The sequence below is a fragment of the Neopsephotus bourkii genome, unplaced genomic scaffold (genome assembly GCF_033783945.1).
Source record: "Neopsephotus bourkii isolate Nb327-2 ecotype Australia unplaced genomic scaffold, CSIRO-AGI_Nbou_v1 NB_463, whole genome shotgun sequence".
Taxonomy (NCBI): domain Eukaryota; kingdom Metazoa; phylum Chordata; class Aves; order Psittaciformes; family Psittacidae; genus Neopsephotus; species Neopsephotus bourkii.
In genome coordinates this window covers 2,116,081-2,127,325 of record NW_026900965.1, presented here as the reverse complement: position 1 = coordinate 2,127,325, position 11,245 = coordinate 2,116,081, and the positions used below count along the sequence as shown (strand labels likewise).

At 60.2% G+C, this 11,245-nt stretch overlaps 1 protein-coding gene across 2 annotated transcripts; it reads right to left on the bottom strand.

The window, feature by feature from the left end:
- Nucleotides 1-1,448: 1,448 nt before the first annotated feature.
- Nucleotides 1,449-11,144, bottom strand: LOC133210508 (protein PML-like). 2 transcript variants are annotated; one of them, XM_061349966.1, is made up of 10 exons: nt 11,006-11,144; nt 10,179-10,284; nt 8,650-9,217; nt 6,769-7,346; nt 6,326-6,378; nt 5,839-5,919; nt 5,536-5,752; nt 4,922-5,010; nt 2,245-2,401; nt 1,449-2,146 (listed from the first exon to the last, which is right to left on the bottom strand). In XM_061349966.1, exons 1-10 carry the CDS (start codon nt 11,018-11,020, stop codon nt 1,572-1,574), a joined length of 2,439 nt encoding a protein of 812 aa, XP_061205950.1. In that variant the 5' UTR covers nt 11,021-11,144; the 3' UTR covers nt 1,449-1,571. The 2 variants fall into 2 exon arrangements, with proteins under 2 accessions (XP_061205950.1, XP_061205951.1); XM_061349967.1 differs by having other exon boundaries at nt 4,922-4,974.
- Nucleotides 11,145-11,245: the final 101 nt, after the last annotated feature.

The window sequence follows — 11,245 nt, the reverse complement described above, 5'->3', positions numbered from 1 at the left end:
CTCCACCTCTGGCTTGGATTGGGGATTCCAGGGGGTGGTGATGGCTGTAGGGCTGTACCAGCCTGTGAGCATGTACAAGCTGCTGGTGGGACCTTTGGGGAGCCCTCACCCCGCATGGTTGGAACTTGTTGGGTGCTGCTCTGCTCACCCGCAGTGACAACCCCTTTTCTAGCCGGATGAATGAGCTTTACAGCAGCTCAGGGCAAAGAAACAGCTCATCTGGCTCCTGCAGCCCATTGCCTTCGCTATTGTTTTACACGGCTTTGATGAGGCTGGTGACAGCAGACAGATGGGCTCTGCTCTCCTCCGGCTGTGCCCCTTGGTGAGGCTGCTCCCGGCGCACAGCACTGTATCAGCCACCGGAGAACCCCCAGGGCGAGGGGGCATTGTCAGCGCTTGGTGACAAGCCCCTCCGTGTCACCGTGCCCCTTTGGGATTGCTCCCTCTACACTGCTCTGCGGTGCTGGATCCATCCTGGTGCTTGCCTGGCCCGGCGAACGCAGCCTCGCTGGCCAAGACCCAGCTCCATCCCTTCACAGCCGTGTTCGGGACACTGCTTGTTCCCAGAACCGGGTGGTGGGGGGGGAACGACACACATTTTCTCCCTGTTTATCCCTAATTTCCCAAGCGTGCCAGCTCCCACCGCACCCTCCCGGAGAGAAAACCTTCCCCACATCCCTTTCCTGCTCATCCTCGCCCATCTCGAGCCACCCACAGGGCCCGTCCACTGCCCCTCCTTCTGTGCCTGATCCCCGCAGACGGGACGCCGCGGTGATGGTCGCGGTACGTCCCAGGTCCCAGGAGGGAGCAGCGATGGGCGGGAGGAACGCGGGGTTGGGAGCGTGCACAAGCGGCTCCGAGCGCTCTCGCAGAAGCACGCACAGGTTTGTACAAAGAGGACACCTGGCGGTGCGTGCCCCTCATTGCGCTGTCACCGAGGCCTCAGAGCGCCAGGAGGGTTCGGGTTGAAGGCTCCAACCCCTGCCACGGGCAGGGACCCCTTCCACTGGAGCAGCTTGCTCCAAGCCCCTGTGTCCAACCTGGCCTTGAACACTGCCAGGGATGGGGCAGCCACAGCTTCTCTGGGCACCCTGTGCCAGCGCCTCAGCACCCTCACAGGGAAGAGCTTCTGCCTAAGAGCTCAGCTCAGTCTCCCCTGTTTCAGTTTGAATCCATCACCCCTTGTCCTATCACTGCAGTCCCTGATGAAGAGTCCCTCCCCAGCATCCTTGTAGCCCCCTTTAGACACTGGAAGCTGCTCTGAGGTCTCCACGCAGCTTCTCTTCTCCAGGCTGAGCAGCCTCAGTGTTCTCAGCCTGTCTTCATACGAGAGGTGCTCCAGCCACTCAGCATCCTCGTGGGCTTGATGCCTCCAGTATCCCCACTCCTGCCTGGCTGGAAAAAGGAGGGATGGAGACACCCCAATAAATGACGCTGGCTGTGCTCTGTAATGTGTTTTGTAAAGGTATGTATTTGATAAGGAGCAGAGGTCTGTGAGTCCTTCCTGATGTGAGCATCCCTGGCACACTTAGCCTGAGCCCCAACCAGCTCAGCTCACCGCACGCTCGTCCTCACACATCTTCCAGCTCACAGAAGATGAGGTTGCGCAGAGCCAGGACCTTGGCTGCCCTCCTGGTGAGCAGCTTCTCCTGCACCAGGGCCTGCAGGGTGGTGTAGCTCTGCAGGTTGCAGTGGGTGAGCAGCATCCCCGCCTCAGCACAGGCAGGGAGCTCCAGCGCTCCCCAAAGCTCCTGCAAGGCCTTGGCCGCAGTCAGCGCGCTGCCCTCACTGCGCTGCTGCTGCTTGTGCTTCCTCAGGAGGTTCCTGAACTTGTAGGAAGAGGCTCTGGGTGTTTTCTCTTTGACCAAGGGCAACATATCCACATAACCACGCACAGCATGGCAGAAGTCCACCTTCCTGCCGGCGGCATCCAGGGCTTTAAAGAGAGCGGGCAGCTTTGGTGCCCAGAAGTTATAGACAACGAGGACTGGCCTGGGGAACAGGGAGAGGTACCAGAGGAGGTTCTGTATCATCACCTCCATGGAGACACCCTGCGAGAGCAGCGCCAGCACTGACTCGGGTGTCTGAATGAGTGCCTTGAAGGTGTGCTCTCCGCTCGTGGCTGCCACCTCTATGATGCGCTGGGCTGCAGAGGGGAAAGGATGGGGCTGGAGTAAGTATTTGGGGTGCTCCTCTCTACCCCCCCCCACCAGTCCCCCTGTACCCAGGAAGGGCAGTGCTCACTTCTCTGTTCAGTTTTCAAGCTGAGGAACACTAAGGTGCTCAGCTCCGACTCGTCATCCATGGGGCTGTTGGGGCCGGTGCTGTGATGGGGTGAGGTGCCACTCCTGGACCATGTGGGGCTGGAAGAGTTCTTGATCTTCTCAGGCTTGATGGAAGCCTGCAAGAGATCGGAGAAGGGGCCCGAGTCCCATCTGCCTGCTTGGACCTGCTGGGAAGGCATGAGGAGCACCCTTGGGTGCGCCATTGGCCATGGGCATGGACCTGGTTGTGTGCAATGCTATGAAGCCCATCGGGTCTGATGTGCAGGTGCTGCCAGGGATGGTCGGGTTTGTGTTGTGTCTGGGAGCCCCAAATCAGGGTCTGGGCCAAGTGAGCAAGAGCAAAGCCCCGGATGCAACTTGTCCTAACAGGGGGTGGGACCCAAGGGACACAACACGTAGGTCCAAGGACTTGCTGTCTCTTGCTGCACGTCTCCTGTGGATGCAGCTCATACAGGGACGAGGCTGAGCAACCTCACACATGAGACAGTGCTGGACTTGAGGATGTGGTTGGTGTCCAGAGGAAAAGGGGACTGAATTGGGCCAGGGGGAGGTTTGGTGCCTCTCCAGCATCAGCAGATCGGGTCCCTAGAGCAGTGCTTCCCAAGGGGGAGTAAAAGCAGCCACAACCAGCAGCCACAGCAGGGATGCCCATCCACAGCAGGTATCTCCCTATGGGAAGTGTAGGACAGCAATACATTCAAGAAGCTCCAACCTTGGCTTTTCCTCCCTTTTCCACCAAGGACAACCCTGCAGCAATGGGGCATCCATCTCCCTCCATCTCTGCATCTTCACCTGCAGCCCAGGGGTGGTGGACACGTGGCTGGACCAGTGCCTGGAGCCACATGAGCAAAACCAAAGTGCTCCCCAGCTCAGGGCATGTGGGATTTCTTAAATACCATGTTAAAATGAGGTGTCTGAAGGGCATAGGGGGTTCCTCTGTGTGTGAAGGGATGGGAGAAGGCTGGAACTGGTGGTGGCAGTGGCCAGAATGACCTGGCTGGCCTGAAGGGGGTTAGATGAACCAAACTTGGCCACAAAACATGGTCGCAGATGCTCTTGTTACCCAAACCAGCAACAAGCAAACTGTGCTTCTATGCAAAAAGGTCTTATTGAAGAGGCAAGCAGAGAGGGGAAGATGGGCAGGTTTCGGAGGAGGAGAATCACCCGTGCGGAGATACACACTGGGAATGATGGTGGGTGATGGATCCAGGCAGAGCCGGGTGCTGGCGATGCTCCTGTGCCTGCAGCTGGTTGGACAGAGCACACGGTCCCCAGGTGACCCCACAGAGGCTCTTCCCCAGCCCCAGCATCTCCTTTGAGATGTCCGAGCCTTTAGGCATGGCCTCAGCCCTTACCCTCCACCAGCTTCCCTGGGCTGCATCCCACTGCATCATCCTCTCTCTCAGCTGCCATTTCCCCTTTTTTCAGGCTTTAAACCATCTTTTCCCAGCTCTCCAGGTTGCACTTCCCTAGTGCCCATAACCAGACCATAGGGAGATGTTTCTACCACCGGGACCTCTCTTTTACTTTCAACCTACGCCTTTGTTGCACCCTTCAATCCACATCGCGCCAAAGGACGCCCACTTCACACCGGGATTTCTCATAGCAAGCTGCTAACGTTCCCCAAACCCCCAGCTTCAGGATCCTTTTAGCACCAGCAGGGAGTGGGGACAGGGTTTTAGCCCCACAACTCTTTCACCCCCCGTTAGAGCTGAACCAGGAGAGCAAGTTAAAACAGCAAAGGCAAAAATGAATCAGGAAGCCAGCAGCAAGGTGGGATTTAATCAGGGAACAGCTTTATTGAAGAGTAAGAAGAGCTTCTGCTTTAGTTTATACAGAAAAGGGGTTGCTAACCCCTCATTAAGCCAGTGCAGGAAAACCACCCCATTCACCATCCCGAAGCGGCCACACTCGCCTCCATTCCCAGAGGGATCCCCTGCTTGACTGCTGATAGGGAATCTCAGCAGGGATCCCTGGCCTTTGGTTCATCTAACTGCCTCGGCCAGAGCCGTTTTGGTTGCAACACCCCAGTTTGCAGCATGGGTGCTAGGGAATGTCACCACAGGGAGCTTGGAGATGCCCCTTTGGGGATGCTCAGGTGGTCCCTACTTGCTCTGGAGGCTCCTAGGAGCTTCTCAGCCTGTGTAGGCACAGGACTGGTGTCCTCTGTGCGCATGGATGCTACGGTCACCTCCAAACTCGATGTTCTTGGGATGAAAACTGGGTTTTGTGTTTTAACCCGAGAACCTTCCCAATGAGGTGGCAAAGAAGCCATAGAGACCAACCCTGAAGGGCTGTATTGGGGGACTGGCTGGTGTGGAATCCCACCTCAGAGTGGATCAAGTTGGGGCTTGCTGCCTGCGAGAGAAGAGCCTGGCTGCTCCAGAGTACCAGGAGATACCAGCAAAGGTCTTGGCTCAGGAGGACTGATGCCCTGCATCTATCCATCCATCCTTGAGAGCTACCCAAGGGAAAGAGAAAGCTGCAAGCAAGTCTCTGGCTGCTGCTGAGATAGAAGGCTCAGGTCTGAGCACGGCTGGAGGAAAGGGAAAGGCACCCCGGAGATGCTGGGGGGCTGCTGCCTCTTCTGCCTGCAGCGTGGCTCAGCAAGGAGGGGGCTCTGGCGTGACACTCACCACCGTGTCTTCCTCGCTGTCCTCCGAGCTGGAGATGACGATGCTGGTGTCTTCTGCAGAAGGAACAGGAGGATGCTGAAGCTTCAAGGCTGTGATTTCGGATCACACTGGTTTTCCCCTGGCAGAACTGATCTTATCTCCTGATTTTTGCAGCAGGAGGCAAACACTTCTACCAGGACCACGAAACACAAGCTCTTGGGTGCTCTCAGATGCACCCCAAGGTGGGGGCAACCTTTCCCCACTGCTGCTTCACCCGATGGGCCCTATACCAGCCTCTCCAGAAGATGTGTTTTGTCTTGCCTCCTGTTTGCAGAGCAGAGCCCAGGACCCCTCCCTGTGGAATGTTCCCCTCTGCTATGCTCTTCCCTAGGCTTGGGATTTGGCTACCTCAGAGGCAGGACAAGGAGTTGGATGGAGCATCCGCTTCCACCCCTGAGCATTCCTCCTGTTTCTACCCGCTGGGAACCAGCTCCCACCCTCCACTTCTCTGTCTCAGGGGAAGTTGGCCAAGGCTCTGAGTGAATAGGGGTGCACAGAGGCTGGGAAAGATGGGGGACCACCATAAGGGTGGGAAGAGATGTGGTAACCATGAGGACCACATCTCTAACCCCTACCTGCATCAACAACATGGCTGCTGGTGGCAGGGATGCTGATGCAGTTCTGGTCCGGTGTGGAGGTTCTGAGCTCCCTTTCGTCTTTCCACTGGTTTGAAGTGGGACTGCTGGGGCCCGGCGTGTCGTTGCCTTCCAGCTTCATGAGCTTGGGTAAGGTCTGGCTCTCCGCTTCCAAGCAGTGCGACGTCCGCTTGGGCCATGTGGTGACAGGGTCAGCCTGGAGAGGGGAGAGCAGGGGGGATGTGAGGTGTCAGGGTGGCCAAAGGCCCCCAGAGGCTCCTGCCTGGCTGCAGTGGTTGTTACCGGGCTCCTCTGCATCTCCTCAAGGCTGATGGTGCAGGTGGACATGATGCTCTCGCTCTCAGGCTGGACGGGCTCCTCTTGCTGCACAGAGAGCATGGAGTGGCGTTAGGGTGAGCAGAGAGAGGGGCAGAGCATCCTCAGCAGGGGGGGGAAACTGAGGCACGGCTTGGCGCAAGGCTTGTGCCTGAGCTGTGGGTGTTTGGCAAGGCTACAGCCTGGGGAGGCTATGGTTTCCCCTGATGAAAATGAGGGATGAAGCAGGAAGCTTGGAGAAGTGGGATGGGGTAGGAGCACGCCTGGGTGGTGGAAAACACTGCTACACAGCAGGTTCTGCTCTGCCCAAGCAGAAACATCCCTGGAGGGTGGCTGTGCTACATAAATGGGAGCGATGCACTGGAGAGGGGAAGGTGGACCCTCAGGAAGAGCTGGCGGAGGTCAGAAGGGGGATTCACATTCAGCACACCAGGATGGAGCACGGATGTCTCACCAGGTTGTTCTCCAGGGACAACTCGGCCACAGGGTCAGCTTGGGAATTAGTGTCTGCAATGGAGAGAGCAGGGCTGCAGTCCCAAATCAGAGCCTCTGGAGCTCCCACCCGGCCCCAGTACCAGCCGAACCAGGAACAACCTGCCTGGTAGCCGCCACAAGGAAGGGGCACCTCTGGTCTCCTTCCCCTTCCCCAGCCCTTTGGTTATGGATGGCCCAAGGGTTTAAGGAGCCTCTCAGGGTCCAGACAGCGGCATCACCAGAGCCTGTTGTATTTATGGGAGACCAAAAAGGGGCTCTGGCCATACCAGCAAAGGAGCAAATGTTGGTCCTGGTGGAACTAAGCACCCGACAAGAGTGAACCTGGGGAACAGAGGTGGGGCTGGCCTTGAGCTGGCCCAGGTCCCTGCTGCCTGTGGATGCATCCCCATGGCAAGTCCTCACCTGGGTGCCCCGTGACGCGCTCCACCAGCGCCTGCAGCCGGGCTCTGCACTCGGCCAAGTCCCCAGCATCCGTCCTGCCCCTGGTCTCTGGCGGCTGCAGATGCTGCAGGTCCTGCAGCGCGCCCTTGATGAAGGGCTGCATGTCCATCACCTCCTGCTCCGTGGCGTACAGGCCCATCTTCTCCACCAGCCGCTCGCCCGCCTCCATGCGCCGCAGCACCCCCTCCACGCGCTGCAGCTCCCGCGCCAGCTCCCGCCGGCCCTGCTCCTGCCGCGCCTCCAGCATCCCCAGCAGCTCCTCTTCCTCGCGCCGCAGCACCCGCACCAGCTGCTCCACGCGCTGCCGGATCAGCTCCCGCAGCTCCCGCTGCGCCCGCTCCAGCCGCGACGCCTCCTCCCGCAGCGCCGCGCACGTGGCCTCGAAGCCGCCGCGCTGGTGCCGCAGGGCGCGGGTGACGGTGCCCAGCTCCTGCTGCCGGCGCTGGGTCTCGCTGCGGATGTCGCAGAAGGCCGTGTGCCGGCTGTCCAGCAGCGCGCACGAGCAGCACAGCGCCTTCTCGCACTGCTGGCAGTAGATGCTGCGGGGACAAGCACAGCCACGGCGCCAGCTCGCACCCTGCCCTGCGCACCCCTCGCACCCAGGGGGCACCGCGCTGGGGCCACGCCTGGGCTTAGGCTCCCCCAGGGGGGAAACAACCCCTGGGGTCACCCTGCACGGGTTCCTGCTCCTCTGCTGCGCTGGACACAGCCGCTGCGCAAGGGCTGCGGATGGGAGGCATCCATCCACACGCTGCAAGGGCGGTGAAGGAAGGGGCTCTCTGCCCCTCCGTGACCACTGATTGGGGTTACGTAGGAGAACAGAGGAGCAAAGAGCATCTGATCTCCAGAAGAGATCAAGAACAGAACGAGTGGGGAGTGGAGATCATCGCCCATCCCTTACGTATGTTCTGGTAGCCTTGGGAAGCAGTGGCCTAGGGACATCGGGAGGCAGGGATTGCATCACGGCTGGCAGCAGTGCTGGCCTCCACAGATGCTCCAGCCCGTTCTGCTCTTGCTTGCACTTGCCCTTGAGGGCATTTAAACCTCGTCCTGCGCTGCACCCCTGCTGCTCCCCAGGCCCTCTCCAAGCTGGCCTGGCACCAGCAGAAAGCCCACCCTCCTCTGCTGTCCAGCACAGCAGCTGAAGCAATAGGCCTTCTTCTTGCTTGAGTTCCGTCTACTTCATCCTCCTTATCCTAGCAAGGAGCACCCCACACGCTCCCCTCCTTTGGTCTACCCTGTCCCCACTCTCCACCATCACCACCTTGAGCCTGGCTCCATCCAAACCATCCCTCCATGCTCTGAAGCCCAGTTCTTGCAGCAGATGCTGGAAGGACACATGAGCATCTTTCAAAGCCAATTAGTGAGTGGTGGGAGGAAAGCATTTCCATTGTGCCAGGTGTGATTCCCCTCCCCAGGGGGCTGCTGAGGAGCTGAACAGGAGTAGAAACTGAGGCACGGGGTAGGGAACACCTTTGCCTTGCACCATCAGCTGCAGGTGTGGGCACGAAGCCTGGTGTTCAACCCACCTTTGCTGCCTTCCCTCCTGCTGAGACCCGCCAGCCCTGTATCACACCCTGCTCCTGCCCAGCATCTTGCCAGGATGCAGAGGTCCCTTGCCAAAGGCAGGCAATAAAACTGTGTTGGCTCTGCCCTCCTGGCAGAGTTCATAGGATCCCAGGTTAGTTTGGGTTGGAAGGGACCTTAAAGCTCATCCAGTTCCAAGCCCATGCCATGGGCAGGGACACCTTCCACTAGAGCAGCTTGCTCAGACTTGGCCCTGGAGCAGCAGCCACAAAACCCTTGGTGCAGGATGGGACCTGGTCACAAAGCATCACTCACCTGGAGATGTGCCCCTGCTCAGCATGACCAGGAGTGGAGCACAAGAGGCTGCAGGACTTCCTGTTGTCTTCCAGGAACTGGTGGGCAGACTCAGCACGAAGTTCCTCCACCCTCTTGGCCCTGTGGCTCTTCTTCTTGAAGAACCACTGGTGGTCCTCAAAGCACTTGGTGCAGAGGAACTCCTCGCACTCAGAGCACCACACCGCAGCCGTTTTCACCCGGCACCGGCTGCAGCTCGGGCCACTGCTGCTACTGAGCTCCTTGTAGACCTTGAGCCTGGCCTGCAGGTTGATGAAGAGCAGGTTGTCCATGTCGGGAATGCCGCTGGCCTGCGGGATGGCCGTGGAGCACACGGGGCACTGCCCGATGGGTTTGTTCTCGCTCAGGCAGCCAAGGCACAAGGTGTGGAGGCAGGTGAGGAGCTTGAGGTTGGGTGACTCCTGCCGGCAGCCCTCGCAAAGGATGAACTGGAAGTCATCTTCCTCCACAGGAGGGTGGGATGGGGGCAAGCACGGGGGTGTACCCAGCTGGGCTCCTGTCTCCATGGGGGCAGCAGCACCATCTCCATCTAGGTGGGATGTGGGGGAAAGATGCCATTGGACCAGAGAGGATGGAGTGGGGCAGGAGGCTCAGTCCCACCCACAGGGGCCGTCGGGCCACTCCTGCACAGCCCACTTTACCCCCTGGCTGCAGGGAATCACAGCATCACAGAACCATCAGGGTCCCAAGGGAGCTCTGGAGACCACCCAGTCAAACCTCTTGGACCCCTTGGTGGCCAAGGCAGGGCCACCCATAGCAGGTCACATAGGAACATATCCAGGCGGGTTTGGGATGGCTCCAGGGAGGGAGACTCCAACCCCACCCTGTGCAGCCTGTGCCAGGGCTCTGCCACCCTCAGTGTAAAGTGATTCCTTTGAGGAAGTGTCTGAGGTGAGGGAGTGTCTCCCCTTCATCCCGAGGGCATGTGGATGGCAGCACACCCCAAGGCAAAGGATGCTCTGCTGGGGAGATTCTCTGCTGGCTGCACAGGGCTGTGCTCCCTCCTGCCCTCAGTGTGGGACCCTGAGGGGTGTCCTCCCTGCTCCCCAGCCTCCTCCCCTTTGGGCCATTACAGACCTCACAGTTGAGGGGGAAGGCTGCAAAGCGACTTTCCTTTCGCTTTTGCTGTCACCGCCCCTTCCTGCCGTGTGAGCGGGAGCGCAGGGAAGGGATGGGAAGGGAAGGGGGGATCTCTGGCCGCGGTGCCCCCCGATTCCTGCAAAACCCCCTAGGCAGCACCGGGATGCTGGCACCCAAGGGTGTCCTCCTCGTCACCCCCACCCCGGGCCTCTGCCAGCGCCACAGCTCAGGCAGGAGCCCCCCGAATAAAGCAGGGACCCCCCGTTACCACCCCCCATGCAACAGCTTTGCACCTTAAAAAATAAAGCCCCCCTCCAGAAGGCAGCGTCTGGGGGGGTCTGGGCCAGGCGTTGCCCCCCTCCCCATCCCACCTCCCCTTCCAGGAAAGCGGGGACCCCCCCCCCCTTTACCTGCCGGGAGCTCGGGGCCGGGCGGCCGGGGGGCAGCGGGGCTCTCGGCCATGGGAGCGCCGGGGCAGGGCTGCGAGCGCCCAGGAGTTTCGTGTTCCCGGTCGAGCTGAAAGAGGAGGAGGAGCTGGAGGGAACAAGGCGGGGAAGGCAAAGGGGGGGGGGCAGGCGGGACGGAATGGGGTGCTGGGAGCGGGGGAAGAGCGAGCCGGGATTCCCCGCTCCCACCAGGGCAGCGCACACTGACCTGCCTGCTCCTGCCTTCCCTCTGCCTGGGGCGCTAGCACCGGGGGATGCTGGTACCGGGGGGATGCTGGTACCGGGGGGATACTGGTACCGGTGGATGCTGGTACCGGGGGGATGCTGACCCCAGGGGGATGCTGACCCCAGGGGGATGCTGGCACCAAGGAGAGGGGGTTCAGATGTTCAGATGGCAAAGCTCTGTTTCATCGACCAGCTAGCCCCCCCCCCCCCAGGCTGTCCTGGGGTGCATATCTGGGTGCTAGCTTGGTTCCACTGTGTGTGCAGCTGGGTCTCAGGACGCTGCTTCAGCCAAGGGGGGCTTTAAACTGGCCCTGTTGTCACCCCCCTTCCCTTCACAGCGCTGCTCTTTGGCCTTCACTGCCCTTTGAAAGCCGGCAAGATGGAGTAGGGGGGGCTTCGCTACGGTGAGAAGGCCATGCCAGAGAGGGAATTGCTGGGAAAAATACCCCCATTGCTTCCCTGTGGGGCTCGGTACCCTCCGGAGCCCCTCCCCGGGTGAACATGCAATGGAGCACCCTGTCTTCCCCATGGAAGCTCCCGGGCAGGGGCTCTGTGGGAAAACTCACCGAGCCGTGAGCCATGAGCCGTTCCGTCCCTGTGCCGTCAGCAGCCACATGACAAGCAGACCAGGAAGCGACAGCAGCAAGCTCCTTCCCTACACAGCGTCCTCGCCACGGCCTCCGGCCCCACGGACACCCCTGGGGTATCTCCCAGCTCCAAGGGGGTGAGAAGCACAAGGGTGGATTCTGTCTCCCGGCTCAGCTCCTGTGCGCCGGGAAGATGGGAAGCTCCAGGCTGGGTGAGAG